The 18,800-nt window shown below is 38.7% G+C and overlaps 1 protein-coding gene across 12 annotated transcripts in view; it reads right to left on the bottom strand.

Moving 5' to 3' along the window:
- The window catches only part of PTPRK (protein tyrosine phosphatase receptor type K), a 381,645-nt gene that overhangs the window by 296,044 nt on the left and 66,801 nt on the right, over positions 1 to 18,800 (bottom strand). For all 12 annotated transcript variants that reach the window (XM_071437018.1, XM_071437032.1, XM_071437039.1 and 9 more), the window contains exon 2: positions 605 to 727. In XM_071437018.1, the coding sequence (XP_071293119.1) occupies positions 605 to 727 (123 nt within the window). The remainder of the gene's footprint in view (positions 1 to 604; positions 728 to 18,800) is intronic.

Genomic DNA, 18,800 nt, shown 5'->3' with positions numbered 1-18,800 from the left:
TAGCTGAATTTCAAATGCTTTCATTCTCTCAGCATATCATGCTGTCTGGGAAGCGCCGATTAAGCTGTTCATCAAAGGTGAGCAGGCAAGGTCATGTAGGCTGTGCCTCTTCAGTTATTCATTACCTGTCCTAAATAGTAATTAACAACAGCAATATTTCCATAAATCAAGCTTTTCTGATTACCTTCAGATGATAGGAGGTTTGGGGGGGGGGGGGAGGAAAGAAGGAATCAGAGTATGGGGTTTTTGCATGCATCCCTTTTTTCACCATTTTTTCTAGTGCCTACCTGAATAATTGAATCGATACATTGGCTGTCATATAAAACACAGCATTTTACTTCAAGCCAACAGGAATTCCACACGGAATTAGAGAGGAAATTATGCCTTCCTTTCTCCCTTCCCTATGCCTCACCCCAGTTTTTAAGGGGTAATTGGTCTAATTTCTCCATTACCAAGACTGCTATATTTATTACTTTTGTTCCTTTATATGATCTCCATTACCAAGGTTAAAGTGGGAATCTCAGACAGTGGCCTTGAGGTCATATTCAATGAGGCTTTGAGTTTATAAAGAAATTTATCCTTCAGTATCTGTGAGGTTTCTCACCTTGAGGCATTTCAGGTGGCAAATAGTGAGGTTCTTGAGCACTGACATGCACCCAGTCGAAATCATCGTACAGGTCTTGGTGGTAGTCACAGGGCCCAGGACCATCATCGAATGTGCATCCTCCTAGAGAAGAAATTTGTTATGAGTTTATTTGAAAGCAGAGACCTTCCAAGAGTCAAGCAGAGGGGTTTCTCTGGGGCCCACCTCAACTGCACTGCCCACGCAGCCTTGTATCACAGTTCACAGGCTTGCATTTACAAAGCTGAAACCTGCAAACAACTCACCCATCAGTGTTCCATTCTCTTTGGTAAAAACATCACTACTCCACACAACCAATTTCTCCCAAGAGTACCTTCTGTCAGAGCAAATCATAGCCTGAAGTCACTAATTCAAGTGAAACCTATCTCAGGGTCTGTGTGACAAAAAGCAACATGCTATCTCATCCACAGGGAAAACTGCAAATAATAGACCAAAGATGAAAAACAAAAACTCTGAAAGCAAAAACAGTCCAAACACTGACAACAAGGATAAATATTGTGCCCAAAACAGTCAGAAAAATTAATTAAAATTACTTAGAAAATAAATAATTGCTGCAGAATGAATTGGGTAATCTTGATTTACTAAATCAATCTAGCATAACATAGCAAGGCATTTTTTCAGGGTCACACAAACAAGTATGAAAACCTCACAACAAAAGTTGTGAGAAGTGACAGAGAGAAAGAAGAATGGAAAGAATGCAAATGATGGGAGGAAAAAAAAAGACAGAATTCCCAAATAGCACAGTAATGTCTGCCCTGTCTCATTCAGTAAGTTTTTTATTCCATTCTTAACTCAAGGCCATTAAGTAGGCTCGGAAAAGAGAGACGAAAGCATGACAATCTCAGAAAAAGATCAAGGTTTGAGAATGAAGAAACAAAGGAATCAAAAGAGCCTGGTCAAAGAAAAAGCAGAGCGTAAAGGCAAGAAAATACAGATGCCATGCATACAATTCTGCAGCAGCTGTTATCTCTATGTGTGGCACACAGCCCTAGAGTTTGCTCCTCCTACTCAAAAACAAAGGGCAATAGCAGGAGAGAGTGAAAGAGAAAACAGTGCCTTCATAATTACTTAGATGGTATTTTTTAATCTAGAAAAGTTATATAAGAATTAGGCTACAGACAATTTTTGAAAGTCAGGGGAGATATTTCTGCTCTTCTCCCTGTCCTCAGTAACTCAGGCACATCAATCCAAATAACAATGCTTATCACAACAGAAGTTCCTTTTACTAAGATGCTCCTGGAATAATAGGGGTATTTGTATTGTCTTTGTTGTCTATCTTTTTAAATACAAAATATGGGACAAGTACTTCAAGAACAAGCAAAAACCCCTTATTACAATAGATTCCAGTGAGTGTTGCCTATGATGAGTCACCAGCACAGCACAAACAGCCAACACCCTTCCAGGCCTGCCAGGGTCTCACCAGCTCACACTGCGCTCAGGAGGTGAATGGGCTGGAGGTGGAAAAAGGGGAGATTGAGGACCACCAAGAGCTACAGCCTGTGCTCGTTCTGCCCTCTGTACAAGACATACACGGTGTGGAACTCAGAAAGACTAGAGAAAAAGGAAAGGAAGAATGTGCATGTATATCACCAAATTGAGAATGAAAATGTTTTTAACCCACCCAAAACAGCATATTCAAGTATTGCCATAGCAGACAGAGTTTGCACAGAGTTCATACATAGGGAAGAGAAAGTTCCTTTTACTAAATTCAATAAGCAAATCTGCACTGTGTCCCACACCAAGAGATCATGTTGCATCTTCAATTAGGGATAACTCAAATAGCTCCCACAAATCTGTAAAAGTATTTGTCATTTTAAATGACTGACAAAGCCAAATTTTAGATAATCCTACATCACCAAAACCCATTGCCAGATGGGTTCCTAGGTACTCCCAGAATTACCTTTAAACCAGTGTTTCAGCTGGAAAGACAACACCAGGACAGAAATAAAATTCTACACTGCAGCAAAATTTGTGTTAAATCCTTGTACCATAAATCCTTAAAACTTCATATGCATCTCTGTATTAACAACATTTGCTCAAACATCACCCTGTGACAACATGATCAGAGCATCAACAGCAGCAACAAAAGCACCACAACATTTTATTGCCTGTACTAAGCTGGTTACTACATCAGTGTCACTGTCAAAGACTGCAAGACACGAGAGAAATATTTGTGTCTCAGAGAAATATTTATACTTTTCAATGCCCCAACTCCAGTGCCCTCTGTTACCAGTGAGACACTTTTCTAATTAACATCTATTATGATAAAGTCAAAAAGACTTAGAACATAAATCTTGCACTTTGATTTAACTTACACTTCTATGATCACTCTACAGCAAAAAAATGTACATTTCCTTCAACATTTTACTGATAAATGAATAGCAGTTTCCCTTAAAGGGAAGTTATCAGTCTGCTGTCCCAGCACCAAAATGACATATGGCTTTGAAGCACATGCCTGCAGGGCACCCATTACCCTTTTTAATGGTTTGAGTGCCCTCAGTATATAAATTTAAACTACCAATGAATCTTTTAGACTCATTTGGAAGATGAATGTCCTTAATTGCTTGTCTTTGTACCCACTATTAATTTTAGTTATCAGAGTTCTGATTAGCAATAACAACGCGCCTGTTAATACACAGCAAGCAATCCCAACCTCCTTGTGGGCACATCATGGCTGCTGCACCCACAGAACAAGCAAATGTGCATTTATCATATGCACATAAGCAAAGTTTATCAGGACAGATTATCAACCCACTACAAAATCCACCCTGTAACAATTGCTTGAACCAAGGACTTCCTCTTATGAAGCACACTGCCACCTTACCTCTTACCAACATACCGAGACATTTCAAGGCAAGTAAGCAGCCAATGCTGTAGTGTTTTATCTAGCACAACACAAGACAAGCCAAGCACTTCAAACCCCCTGCAGACTACTCCTTAAGACTTAAAACATGGGCAAATTCAGACCTCTCCTTCTCTGTTTTAACAGTCAATTGCCTGCATGCTATTTTGATAACTCCAGGCAGTAAGAGACAAACCTAGTGCAACATGCTGTGTGGAAAACACAAGGAGAAGAGGTGGTGGGTGGCTGAAACCTGCAGTAATGTTTCTTTTCCCGGCCATTTGTTCAAAACTGTCTACATTTGAATCAAATCTTAAACCACTCAAACATAACAACAAACATCTGACAAAAGTACACAGTAGGTCAGGACTTATTAGCACCCTAATTCAGCTACTGGGCCACTGTTCACAATAATGTAATAGCATTGCTCAGGGAAGATAATGGATCAGCTTAATGGACATACACTACCTTCCAATGAAGTTCAGCAGCTGAACTCAAGTACCCATTCATATTTGTTGCCTAACATTTTGACAACAAGCCTGCTAATATCCTACAAACAACAAGTCAAATCTCCTACTAAGCCATCTATAATTTCCCCCAAAACTCAATAAAACAGCACTATCAACCACTGTCCCAATACCTATGACCACCACATTCCTTTAGCTACCACTGATGTATAACTTTTAAAATTTTTCTTCAATACTACCCCACCACTGGAATTTGCCCATAGCTACCAATACACACATCCTGCCACAGTGCTTTGTACACCTCTCAATCTCTGGGCTGGAAACACAGTGCTGACATTCAAATGCTCTTGGATCTTGCAGTACCTAAATCCACATTTACCTTAGATTTTGATTATGCCTCTGAAGAAAATGGCAGCAGCAGCAGTGATCAAGAGTAATACACCAGACTGGTCTGACATCAGCACCCTGATGAGGGCCAAAGGACTGGGATGCAAGGCATTACTATCTCAGTACTATCTCCTCCTTTCAAACAACACTGCCATCAGGACATGGCCCAGAAGACCTGGATGGGACAGCATCAACCAGAGCCAAGTGCCACACCCGCAGTGGTGGCAGTAGCCATCAAGTCATTCTCAACAATCAAAGACAAACAAAAAGAAAAAAGCATCAGAAACAAACACTCCACCAACAGCTGGAATAGAAAACTAAGACAGAATTTTAAGTGTCGATGATTATTTTGTCAAACTACTAATTGTATTTTGGATCAATCAAATTTGTTCAGTTGCTTGTGAAGTATTTGGGAAACATTTACATTTGACGGAAATCAAGCAAAACAACAATTCACTGTATCCATTATCTTTTCTCATAAGCTGCACTAGGATATCAACTTCAGCTTAAACAGACCAAGAATTCACACACTCCCCTTCAACGTCCTTCTAAAAGATACACAATAAATCATACTAGCCTCAAAAAATTTCCTGCCTACATGTCCATTTTCATTCATGAAAGATAAAGAATCTTAAATGTTCATTATAAAAAGAAAGATTAATATCCCACACTGAACTCTCAGAAAATAAATTAAAGTTCTGCTTAATAACAAGGTCATCAAGATTAACCTAAATTTAATCTCAAAATTAATCATAAAATCCCCCAAATTAACCACAATTTAATGAAGATTTAATAAAGATCATTTAGTCAAGAATTTACACATCATCTATTGTGGGGGCTTGACCCTGGCTCACCAAAGCTGCTCTATCAGTTCCCTCCTCAGGGGGGAGAAAAATATTTTGAAGGACCTTTGGGTCACCAACCAATTACCATTGTGGGCAAACCACCTTCAACTTAATTTATCAGCAATCAAATTTGAGCAGTGTACTGAAAAATCTTAAAAAAATCTTTTGTCACACAGAAAATTTTTCCCCTTAAATCTGTTCTCCCAGAGGCACTACCACAGTCTCTGACAGGCTCAGCCAGGGTCTTCCTTGGAGCCTGGCATTGGCTCTATCAGACACAGAGGAAGCTTCTGGCAGTTCTTCACAGAAGCCACCCTTGTCTTCATAGAACCCCTCAGCCACCAAACTTTGCCATACAAACCCAAAATACCTATAAAAAGCTATTTTAAATTACTTATTTACATTTAAAGATAAATTACATATTTTTTTAAATATAATAATAACTCCTTAGTAGCAACACTTAGTACTGACATTGCCCTGTGATTTTGTATAGTAGAGGCCTTTGAGTCCTAGCAAAATGCATGTATTGTATTTGAATATCTGTATATAGGCTTTGCCCTGGGAGGTCCTGGTTGTCCTTGATGGGCTGCAGCTGTGATGTCCTTAATTGAGCTGCAGCTGTGACCAATGAAGATAACTGGGATAAAAGGGGGTCGGTTAGCCAGTCAGGGAGAGCCTTGGAGGAGCCCTGAACTGAGAGAGAGCAGCATGCAGCAGAAGGAGTCTGTGCTGTGAAGATCTGCCGCCATGAGAACACACCAAGGAGATATGGACTTTACAAATCTGATAACAACACTATGGGACTCTAGAAATAATAGGACAACAACAATTGGTGACCCCAAGGTGATAGTTGGTAGAAGATAAGACAGCCAAAAGCTGCAGATATTTGGTAGAAGATAAGACAGCCAAGAGGTGTGTGAGAACATAGCCTTTGGGTCAAGGAGCTGTGAAAGAGTATGGCCTTTGAGCAAGGAGCTATGTGTGTTGTACATGGTCTTTGAGTTATGGGGAAGTATGTGTTGTACTTGAAGTATTGTACTTGAGTATCTGTACAACTGTTAACAAGTAAAAGAAAAGGGGGAAATATAGTAGAATTGGCCTTTGAGTCCTAGCAAAATGTATGTATTGTATTTGAATATCTGTATATAGGCTTTGCCCTGGGAGGTCCCGGCTGTCCTTGATGGGCTGCAGCTGTAACCAATGAAGATAACTGGGATAAAAGGGGGTGGGTTAGCCAGTCAGGGAGAGCCCTTCAGGGAGCCCTGAACTGAGAAAGAACAACATGCAGAAGAAGGAGTCTGTGCTGTGAAGATCTGCAGCCATAAGAACACACTAAGGAGGTATGGGACTTTAGAGATCTGATAACAGTATGGTACTCTAGAAATAGAACAACAATTTTGATTTATCCTACCTCCTTTATAACAACCTAGGAAAGAAGACCTAAACAGACCTTTTCTTCAGCAGGTTAAAATATAAATAAGCTTCAGACTAGAAGAAGCATGTGTCAATAACTGCCACTGATAAAGGATGTCCATTTACTGTGGCCTCCCAGCTCATCAGCTCAGGATAAAAAAAAACTGATTCAGATTTAGAATAACTGATCTTTAACAATCCCAAAGTTCTCTCTGCACTCCCTAGAGAATGTCACTTCTACTATTTAGAATAGAAACATTCAGTTGCACAACAATATTAAATTTAAGATACTTATGTATTATGAATAGCATTATAGGGATGGTGCACTGGAGATCTACTGATTTAGAGGTAAAAGATACTATTCCCTAATAGCATGCAGAAAGTATGTATGCCCATTTTAATATTTAGATTTTAGACATGTTCTCCATTGCTTCATTTTATAACCTATTAACATGGCAAAGGATTTTTTTCAGCCTCAGAATGGCAGGTGTAGAAACAGTTGAAAGCATCCAGCTTTACTGTTTAGTTCTGAGATCTGGTTTTGCATCTGACCCCTTCTGGTGTTATGCAAAACACACTAGTAATATCTTAAAAGTTCCTCCTCCTCCATTTTAAGGAGCTGGTTGTTAGCCCGGAAACTCATCCACTAGGACCAGACAGATCATTAAAACAGCAGGAAAAAACCAACAACAAACAAGAGCATGAGAGAAGAGTTGTACTAGAGGCACACAAGAATGTTCTGTCAGTACAACTTCTCCTGTGCACAGGGCTCAGTTACCAAAGGTTTCTTTTGGAACTTCCATGTATGAAGGTGTTGCAGTAGGGACTGCAACAGGAGAAAAGAGTAAATACTCTTTTCTCATTCAGTTCAAATGACTACTTGGAACAATCTGCTCCTTTTATTCAAGAGCATGCTTTTAATTTTTCTCCACCACATGCTGTAAAAGCATAATGAATAGTTCTAAATCTATCAAAGTAGATAGTTCCATGTCAAGAACCCAGTACAAAATTATGTTGATCTGTGATGTCAGGTAAAAGTCCTGTGAATTTTTTTTCCTTCTCACATTGAGTAGTGAATTCAAAGGTTGAAGATAAAGGTGCTATAGCAAGTGTCTTTTCTGTTGTATACATCCAGGTAGAAGTTCTGCTTTTAAAAATCACACACTTTCCACAATCATTTACCTGTTTATATTACAGTACACCTTGCAGCACAGGATGTTTTCATCTTCTAAAGGCACTACATAATTTCTGTTATGAGCATTTTAAAACACTTTGACTGCAGAGCATTCAGACACCTGTTAAGACTATACTAAGAATTGATGTTAATGCAGTTTGAGAATAAATCTTAATGACTTATGTTAAAATGCTTATGTTAAGAATTACCCACTGAAATGTAACACTGAAACAACCTTAATTAACCTATGGCATCTAAAAAGGCAGAAGATCAGCGGCACTATTTAGTGTTAAAAAAATAACCATGAAAAGAGCTGCACTTAAGGAGAATTACAGATTCTCCACTACAGGGAGAAGTCATATTAAATACTAAGAATATTCATCTTCCTTGGAGTGGTATCTTATCTTGTAGTACTAAAATTCATTACATAAAACAACTGATTTCAGATAATAGCAATAAAAATCAACTAAACTCAACTACCTGCAAATGGTTTTTTTTTTAGATTTTTCTAGACTTATTCTTAATATCAGGAAGTTTTAATCATCCTCTTAACTTAGGAACTTCAACATGGAACTTCAAGTCTCAAGAAACACCAACAGCAAAATAGGAAATATGGTAAATTATTCCTAAATTAACATTATTATATTTTAGGTGTAGGGCTTTTGTTGTTGTTATAACAATCAAATAATCTAATCATCTCTACAAATATAAATTTTTCTAAGAAGGAAGCGGACAAACCTCTCCTATATTAGTATTTGCTATAAATCACTGTGAAATTAAAACCTATCCCACCCTCCAAAAGTAATTAAGTTGTGCCATAACCAAGGAAAAGAGTAGGGGACAAAATGATAAACAGCTCACCATCTAATCTGATCTATGTATATTCCTTTTCATTGTGTCTCTTCCACATTCTCTATTAATAAATAACTAATTTGATAATAACTAATTTTTAGAATGGAAAGATAGGAACTGGATAATTATTAGGTGCAAGTTATGGAGAATGCATGAAGCCTCAGGTGGACATTCTTTCCTGTACTCTAGAGGGTAAGATGCCAGCATTTATCATAGCATCAAATATTGGAAGAGTATGAAGATTCACAATTAGATGTGGTCTACCTGACCATGCCATTTATTTGATTTCTTCTATTAAATTAGCCTCTCTCACTCTTTATATCCAGGCTGGAAAAGGCTTGTACATTTCTGATTTCAAAAAACTTCATATTCACTGCCAAGAGGAATCTTTTCCATGGTTTACCAGCAGTGAACAGAATGGAAAAACAAAAGAGACAAAGGGGAGAAAAGAACAGTCTCTATTATACTGTCTGACTTTAAGTTTCCAAACTAAGCAAAACATAATCCAAACAAAAGCATCTTTAAATATCTCTTGTTCTCCAGGGAAAAGGAGTTCTATTCTTTACTGGAAAGGTGACAACAGGTAGCTGTGAAAAGTCACAATTGTTTAATGTCTTTTTCATCCTTCCTTGACATGGGCAAGGCAGCAGAGATCAAACAACCCTACATATGCAGATCCCTTTTATATAACTGAAGTTATCAAGACAATTTCCATTTCAGTTCACAAGATATTTCTGAAACCATGAGAAGAATTAACAGTTTCATGAAATGATGTATAGATTTTCATTGATATATAAGTTAAAACATCCACAGAACAACAAAGCTATTTCATATTTCAGCTCATAGGCTGCAAGCTTCAGTATTCCTGTGGTATGCTGAGCAAAATTCTGACCAATTGCACTGGTGACAAGAAATTATACCATTATAACATAAAAAATTGGGGATTGGAGGGGGGGAATCCTGCTCTTGAAATTAGTGAATATTTTCATAACATTACCAATAGTAAAATGTCAGCAAAAAAGTTCTATGTCTTCAAGAACACAATTGGGAGTTCCAAAAATAAATTATTCACTTTGATGTTTTTAATGGATATGTAGTCCTACAATGCTGCTTCTGAAAACAACACCTTTACCAAGACACTGTTAGTGCTTATCTATAGAAAATCTAATGTAGATATCTCAGTCTCTGGCATTTCTCCTAAACATTCTCACAATATGCTGTTAAAAGGCAATGGATAAGAGCAAGATTAAACTCAGGAGCAGTGCTAAGTGAAGACACCCCTACAAACAGTACATTAAACCACAACATTTCCTACATTGAGGGCTACATTATTTTGCAACTTACTCTCCAAGGGAAAAAAAAAAAGCTGAAACAAGGACTTGGAAGTCCTTGTTTCACGTCCACAGCTCAACTTCTATCTCTACTAATCATGCCAGCAACTCAACCACAAAAACAGGCCTAACAGCTACACATCACCAAATAAGCTGAGTTGGTAGGGACCTGTCCAAATCATTGAACTCAACACCTGGCCCTGCACAGCACCATCCCCAAGAGTCACATCCTGTGCCTCAGAGCATTGTCCAAACCCTTCCTAAACTCTGGCAGGCTTGCTGCTGTGACCGCTTCCCTGGTGAGCCTGTTCCAGTGCCCAACCACTCTCTGGGTGAAATTCCTGAAGATCCAACCTAAACCTCCCCTGACACGACTCCAGGCCATTCCCTTGGATCATGTTACTAGTCACCACAGAGAAAAGATCAGTGCCTGCTCCTCCTCTTCCCCTTACAAGGATATTAAAGACCACAATGAAGTCTCCCCTCAGTCTCTCCTTCTCCAGGCTGAACAGACCAAGTGACCTCAGCCAATCCCTATATGGCTTCCCCTCAAGGCCCTTCCTCATCTTCGTTGCTCTCCTGTGGACACTCTCTAATAATTTAATCTCTTTTTTATATTGTGGCACCCAGAACTGCCCCCAGCACTCGAGGTGAGGCCATCCCAGCTTAGAGCAGAGCAGGACAATCCACTCCCTTGCCCAGCTGGCCATGCTGTGCCTGATGCACCCCAGGACACGCTTGGCTGTCCTGGCTGCCAGGGCACTGCTGACTCTTGCTCAACCTTCTGCCAACCAGGACCCCCAGGTCCCTTTCCATGGCACTGCTTTTTAGCATCTCATCCCACTCTATTAAAACTTTGACAGTTTAGCCATAAAATAGTGTGACAGGGGACAATGCAAGTTATTTAAAGTTTGTTCTAGAACCCATCTCTTTTAGTTATTAAAAGTTCTTCAACAGACAAAAGCAAAAGCTTCCAGCTAGACAATAGGAGCAAGTATTCAACAAAAAAAAGTCTCCTATTTGAGCACAATAAACACTAATTACCACAGCATCAGTGCAGAAACCAGAATGAGTAAATGAAAGAGTACATAAGTTATACAGACTGAAGTTTAAAAGGAGCTCAAGGAACAGATAGGGTACAGAGCTTAAAATGAATGTGGACAACATGAAAGCTGAGGACTTCCTAAGGGGAGGTACGTATAAGACTGTGTATAAAATATTAAATTGTCATGCAAAAAGGAAGATCAAATTAAATGCAAGGAAATAGAAGAGCTCTGACACTGAAAATGACAGAAGCTTTATAAAAGGTCATTTCTGAAGTCTCAGAAGGAGGTAAGTCCAAGAAGGTAGACAGATGATGGAAGGGTTCAGTCATCGTATAAATCCAGAGTCTCAAGAGGATGACGAGACCCTCTCAAAAGAGATCTTTTGAGAAATAACATCAAGGTACATAAAGAATTAAGCTAGCAGTAAATCAATCACAAAACTTGGGCAGGGCACATGAATAGGAGGGGCAATGAGCAATACTGAGTTTAAAAATATACCTTCACACACACAGGCACTGCCAAGTTAAAAACCAAATCCTTGTGTATCAGAAGTGAAGATACTGCTCTAGTTTCTTATTTTGTAGTAAGAAAAGGGTAGGTACTTTAATATGAGGCATATCTTTTCATGGAATCCAGCAAGATGAAAGGAAGGTTAGAAAGAACAGTGTAAATGTATTTTGAAAGCACTGAAGTTTTCTAGACCCACAGGAAACAGCCAAGCTTCCAAATTCGGTGAAAGATCCAATGAGATACAGACCAACAAATAACAAATTCAAGACATAACAGGCCCCAATCTACAAAATCAGAGAATAGTTGAGTGTGGAAGGGATTACTGCAGGCCATTTGGTCCAACCCCTCTGCTCAAGCAGAGCCATCTAGATAGAGATAGTTGTCTAAGACCATGCCCAGACAATACCCCCAAGGATGGAGATTCCACAATTTCCCTGAGCAACCTGTGCCAGTGTGCCATAACCCACACAGTTAAAAGAAAAAACAACCAAAAAACCCAAACAAAACAAAGCCCAAACAAAACAAAACCACAAAAGCAACAACAAAATTTTTTAAGTGCTTATAAGTTTCCTTGTGCTCAGTGGCACTCTCCCTGTTTGTAAGACAGTGTCAACAACCTCACTGATGTCTAAGCAGACAGTATTTACTGATGTCCCTCACAGATCTGGAAATGGCTTCAAGTATGAGCTGTTCCATCACCTTCCTAGAAACAAGGTTAAATGGAGCAGCCTATCCTTTCCAGTGCCCTCCTTGCATAATTTCCTATTAAAATGGTGTCTTATTTTAAACTTTTCTCAGTGTCTTGGTTTGAAATTGCAACCTAGACACTCAGCAATGCTTCATACTTTCCCTGGTGTCAAATTGAAGCTCTGCATTTCCTTACTGGCTTTAACACCTTTTATTCAATCATAAAGACAAGTATAACATTGCCTTCTGCAATGTTATGGTAAAAGATGGACTAAAGCATCACAGAAAATCTAAGATAAATACCAGAATTATATGTAAACTTTTCATAATAAACAAGCTGAGAACAGCAAACACAAAGAAATAGGGATTTGTCTTTTATCTTCTGTTTTCTACCTTTCCTCGTTAGACTTACAAATCTAAGTCTTCCTTTACAGGTGCCCTACAGAATCAAATGGATGATTCAAGTCAGACACTCCTCTTTGTATTAGTTGTTACTTCATTCTTCAGCAGAGTAAGATTTATCAAAATACTTCCTAATTTTGGGGAAAATATTTTTGGTAGATTACATTGGGAGAGAGTAATCTGACAGCAAAGCTCTTCAGCACACTCAGAGAAACATACACGATGCTAACAACTCACTTTCTTCCTTTTATATCTTGTAGCCAAATCACTACTTGCTGTTGAACTGATTTAGAATATAAATTGTGCATGTAAGCAAATAATGTGTCTCTTCTCTCATCAGATTTGGTCCTCAGCAAGACCTCTGATTAACAGACAACACAAATCATCACACCATTTTGGACAAAACTTACTGATCCGCCATCAATCTTGGCTTTACTTGTGCAATTAAAAAAACATTCTTAACAGAGAAATTGCAATAGGCGCATACACTTCTAGCAAGAAATCACTATTTAAGGGTAGAAATATTTATAATCAGAATAGTAAAAATACTAAAATTTAACAAACAAATATAATGTTATTTTATGGCTTCCCAGGGAATTGAGTTCAAGGATCTTAAACTTGTGTTTTTATCTGCAAATCTGCACTTGAGTTCCAATAAAACTAACTATAACAAGAAAACTTAACTGTATTATAGTATTTTTCAAGCAGATATAAGTTGTATTTAATCTCTCCACTTCTTAAATGGAGAAGCATTTTCACTGGGTTGGCTTTTTAAAGCAGTCTAAGCCTGAAGGTTAGATCTACTTTAGACTGTGCAATGAAGTCATAGCTTTTGAAGTCAATTATCTGTGCATGTCCTGAAGGCACAGTGCCCAAAGCACAGCAAGGAGAACAGAGAAACACTATTCTGACAAATCTTACCACTTCAGCACACAAGTGAAACCATATCCCTTCATGCTACACATTGCACAGAAGCTAAGTGCAAGAAAAACTATGGTTGAAAACTGTCCTGATAGACATTGATGGACACTGCCAGTACTAGCCAGAGCATAAATTTGCCACTCAGTCTTTAGATTTTAAGGCTGAATTAAATATTTTCAGGAAAACATGAGCTTGATGCTAAAAGATAATTCAAGAGTTAAAATAGAAAATTTAGAAAAGAATACTGAACATTTCTTCACAAAATTATAAACTACATCCAGAATTCTTGTATGGTTCTAGTTTTCCACATCCTAAGGGTTATAATAGAAATAATAAAGGCTTAGAGAACATTTGAAAAGAAAGAAGTCTCACACCTCTATCAGACTAACTTCTCTTTTTTCAGATTAGACAAGGCATTTACATATTCAACTAGAACGTGTACAAGTATTACATGTCCATGTTTTCACAATATCTTTTCAGCTATCCTTTGGTAGTATATTCACAAAGGTGTATATGACAAAGCATTTTTTGGTATGACATTACCTAAAACAGCATGCAATTTTCTAGGGAAAGGAAAGAAGGGCTGCAGCAGGATAAGCTGCTAAAAAGTATCATTTTAAAAATTCCTAATATATCTCATCTGAGAATGAAAACCTCATAGAAGGAGAAAACATTTGAAGAGCTTCACTTTTGGGGCTTGTTTTGGTTTTTTAAAGCCAGAAGAAAAACTGTGAACTGTTTAAGTGGACAATGAGTGTTCTAATGCTTGCATCACTTGCCACTATAAATAAATCTTTTAGAAACTAAAAATTAAAATAAAAACACTAGCCTCTTCACAAAAGCTGTATTCTTCTCTGTTACTTAATTTTTCTCTATTATAACTTAAAGTTCAAAATCGGCTCTGCACTACCAAGTTATCATTTAAAGGTTAAAACACAGAACATAATGTAGAGCTATACATTCAGAAGAAAATACTTCATAGAGTTTAAAATCCAAGAAAAGCATAAAATTTTTAATACAATATAAAAATCAATACTTAATAGCCAACACATAATCTGGATGCAATGAATGAAGAAACAAGCATAATAAAAATGTTGCTGATTTTGAAATGAAACACTTCAGTACCAGAGGGATATAAGCAACTTGTAATAAAACAGCCTCGAAGTGTGACCAAAATTTTCCTCCCTCATTTTTTGCCATATCACAATCCACCCCAAAACAGTATGAGACAATGGAAAAACAGCTATGTTCTGTTCATACCACAATTTGTTAAGAAAAAAGAAGTGACAGGTGCTGAAAATTGAGCATGGCTGATTCATGTTCAAGTACAAACCCACATCACCCACAAGTATGGTGAGGTTCTGTCCCCTCCTTGCATACACTTTGAAAGAACAAAGAGAGACACCGGGTCTTTTTGTTTGCATGTCATCTCTGGGTGTCCTCAGGTACAAATACATTGGCAAACCCTTTTTCTGTGGGGTTGACTCCATCATACCCCTCATCTAAAGTGGTCTCCTTCTGTCTAAGCTGAACCTCAGCATGCCTTTCTAACACTCTTAGAGAAGAGCAGCACAAGTTACAACCACCATTTTACTCTTTCACTCCACACTTGATCTCAGGTCAGCACTTCTTTCTCAAGTATCACAGGTACCATCATTCAACATTGACAGGTTCCTTCAAGCCTCTTCATGTGTCCTTCACTCCTGCTATACCCACTTTTGGAAGGATAACTAAAAAGCTTCTCTGAGACACACTCTCTTCCAGCTTTCATCTCCCCTTAACCCGTTCACTTGGGCATCTCTTCTCTGCCCTTGACAAATGAGTCTTCTTCCACATTTATCTATTCACAGCACTGCTGAAAAGACTCTTTTTAAAGCCCATCACTTTGGCTGCATTCCACTTTCACTTCCTCTCTCTCCATTTTCAAAGAACAAACTTTATTTTTGTTACCTTTCACTGTTTATGCCTACTTAGAGAAAGTCAGCCAATTCAACTCAACAAAACTCATGGCAGCAACTGGCAGAAACCTATTCCTCTGTTGCTGTTGTTGGATTTGCTTTCCTCTGGTTTAGACAGTTAAAATAACACAGAGGGTTAGAGGGGGAGAGGGAATGAGGGGTTAAATAAGGAAAAAGAAAAAAGAAGATTACAAGACTCATTGCTAGAGTAAGAAATAAGGCAGATGTGTTTAGAGGGAGATGAGAAAACAGAGGCTATGGAAAGCAAACCCTGCGCTTGTCTGTGCTTCCTCCTTTTAGTTGCCCATAGTTATCCAATGTGGGGAAGGAGAAATCTTACCATACTACTCATCTAAGTTGCCAACAACATCTGTTTAAGAGTCAGAATGGTCAACCTGGCAAAAGTACAAGTGTTGTGGGTGGTTAACAAAATGCAACGTTTCAGACTTTTTTAAAGATATTTTACTTATTGCTGCCCTGATACCATCTCTGAAGTTGAGAATGAAGTGCAAGTACAGCTCTGAGCTGAGAGCCAAACCAAGAGGCCAACAGCATTGCTCTGCAGTCTTGTGCTGCTTGCATCTCATACCATCTACAGAGCAAGGAGAATTGAAAATGACTGACTTTGCCAGCACATCCTTTACTATCCAAAGAAAAGAGGGTGAAGTTGGTCAGCACCTTCTCTGTAGTGACTAGTGACCCACACACCATTACTCTTTTGCTTTGATCTTTATACAGACCAGTTATATGGAGAACACTCCTCATCTTCCAGTCCAAATTGGTACCACCTACAGTTAACTTGGTAGACACCAACACGTCATTACAGCTACAAGCTCTTAGAGACAGCCTTCATTTTTGTGATCCAGGAAGGAAAATATGCTTCAGGGGTTAGGGGAAAGTTGAGGCATATCAACTACATTTTGATCCCATTAGCACAACATCTTCCTTGTCCACAGCCCTCTCACTAAAGTGAACTATCACCTTCTGGCGGCAGAAACAATCCCTTTCAAATCAGGATAAATCACAGAATGGGTTGGATTGGAAGGGATCACAGTGGATCATCTGGTCCAACCCCCCTGCTCAAGCAGGGTCAGCCTAGAGCATGTTACTGGAGAATGCTGTCCAGACAGTGCTTGCATATCTCCAGTGAACAAAAATCCACAGCCTTTCTGGGCAACCTGTTCCAGTGCATGGTGACCTATGCAGTAAACAAGTTCATCTTCATTTTGGGTGGAACTTCCTGTGAATCAGTTTCTGACATTTGTTTTATTGCTCAGCTGAGAGAAATACTACTGAGAAGAGCCTAGCTCCATTCTCTAAACACTTTCCTTTGAAATAAGCAACAAAACAAAAAAGAATGTAAAAAATCATTCTCAGGGACACCGAGATCAGTTATATTAAGATGAGTTACATTTTGTAGAACAAAATCACCCCTCAGATTTGCTGCAAGATTCTCTAATAATCCATCCCATAGACTAGTCAACATGGCATAGCTAATTTTTAGCACTGGCTGTGTTCTGAGGTCTTAAATTTGACACACCATTTTGCAGACCTATATCAGAAAATGCTGGTGACTGATGCCATTTAGAAGGTACACTGAGACAGTCCACTAACAAGTCTATCCAGAATAATCCCTAAACTCCTACTCTGCAACATCAGCAACTGTTTTCAGTCTCTGCAAGAACAGTTCAACAGAACAGATCATAAGAGTGGGTATGAGGACTCACGCTCCATATTTTCAAAGCTCTAATTTGTCTTACCCTTCAATCCACAAAGTAGTTATCTATGCTGGTGTCTTCTGTCTAGATAACTATTGTTAATATTTTTAAATCCTGAGGGAAGCAGGAATTGCAAACTGGCAGTTACAGCGTGCTCTTACTGCAATTGGCATATTTTCCATCTCTAGTAATGCTTTTGTGAGTCAGTAGCAGAGCATTTCCAAAAAAGAGTTCTAACAAAACAATCCACATCTGTTCTCTTTCAGCAACACTCTTAGTAGGTCTCTGACTTACTATGGCCACCTGATAAAATTGGATGCAGCACCCTCCCTCTAAGCCCAAAAATCACAATAATAGCCTACACAGCAGCAATATTGGATCTACCCAGGGATCCCTCATACTCTCTGGACATCTGCTGTTCAGTGCTGCTACTCTACAGACTGAATATCCTGCATCAGTCTGGGCCCACCTACCTTACATGTAGCTCTCGTGCAACTCCACAGTACTCTGAGTGTCATTTCAGACTACAGATGGCATCCCTACCCCAGCTGCCACTGCTGAGTCACACTGCTCTGCCACTTGCTCACTTGGAATACACATTTGCTAAAACAGTCACAAAGATTGAAAGCTCATCTGACTTATTGTACCCAGATCTGTTTTGGTATCAAACATCACATTTTTTTTCTTAATTACTGCCAGCTTTGTAATGTCACAGTTGGTCAGTGGCAATTCACTAGAAAAAGAATAAGAAGCAACACAGAAACGAGGTTTTACTCAGCCTCACTACTTCAGGATGCTTCCAAAGCACCTGCATGCTGGCCAGAGAGTCCCTTGGTGCACACAGGCAGCCTGGCACCCAGCTGCATTACAGCTGAGTGGAGCACAGCTGCATGCAGATATGGCGAGCCACAAACTCACAGAGCACAGGCTTCAACCCAGCGCAGTCACAGCCTAATGCAAGAAATTTCATTTCCAAAAACTGCTGTGGTTTGGTTTTTACACACACATCAACAGCAGCAGTAATGAAATTTGAAAGCTGATTGCCAGAAATATTTTGCTACCAGCCTTCTAATCCATCCACTTCAACCCACTCAACACTACTACATTCAATCCATAAATTAGAGAATTAGAAAATATTAAAAAGCTAAAGTGCTAGAAATAAATTAATTTGTTAGATAACAGGCAACCCAACATGAAGGAGACCGACTGTCAGAAAAAAATTTTATTGCTTCGGCATTCAGTTACAAAAAGGCATGCAGCTCCAAATCCATTCTCATTTTTTGTGCAGAAAATACCAGGCAAGATAAGTGTTCTCAAATATTATTCAAGACATATGACTACCCACCACATGATAGTTTTGCAATTAATACTTATAATAAATATAACAGAAGATAGAATCTTCACTAACTCTGGATCAATTGGCAAATAAAAATCACAAAAAGACAGGATCTCACTTAATCCTCAAATCTCCTTTGCTAGAGTAGGAATAGCACTATCAGGATACACTGTCAGGGTTTTAAGAAAAGGAACTTTCACCATACTGATGAAGCGAGGCCATTTCCTCAGCTCACCCCATCATCCTTAAATCTGTACATCATTGAGAG

The sequence above is a fragment of the Agelaius tricolor genome, unplaced genomic scaffold, assembly GCF_023055355.1.
Source record: "Agelaius tricolor isolate 1412-34295 unplaced genomic scaffold, bAgeTri1.0.p SCAF_1, whole genome shotgun sequence".
NCBI lineage: Eukaryota > Metazoa > Chordata > Aves > Passeriformes > Icteridae > Agelaius > Agelaius tricolor.
Note: the sequence above shows the minus strand (reverse complement) of the source record. Positions and strands in the feature narration are given on the sequence as shown.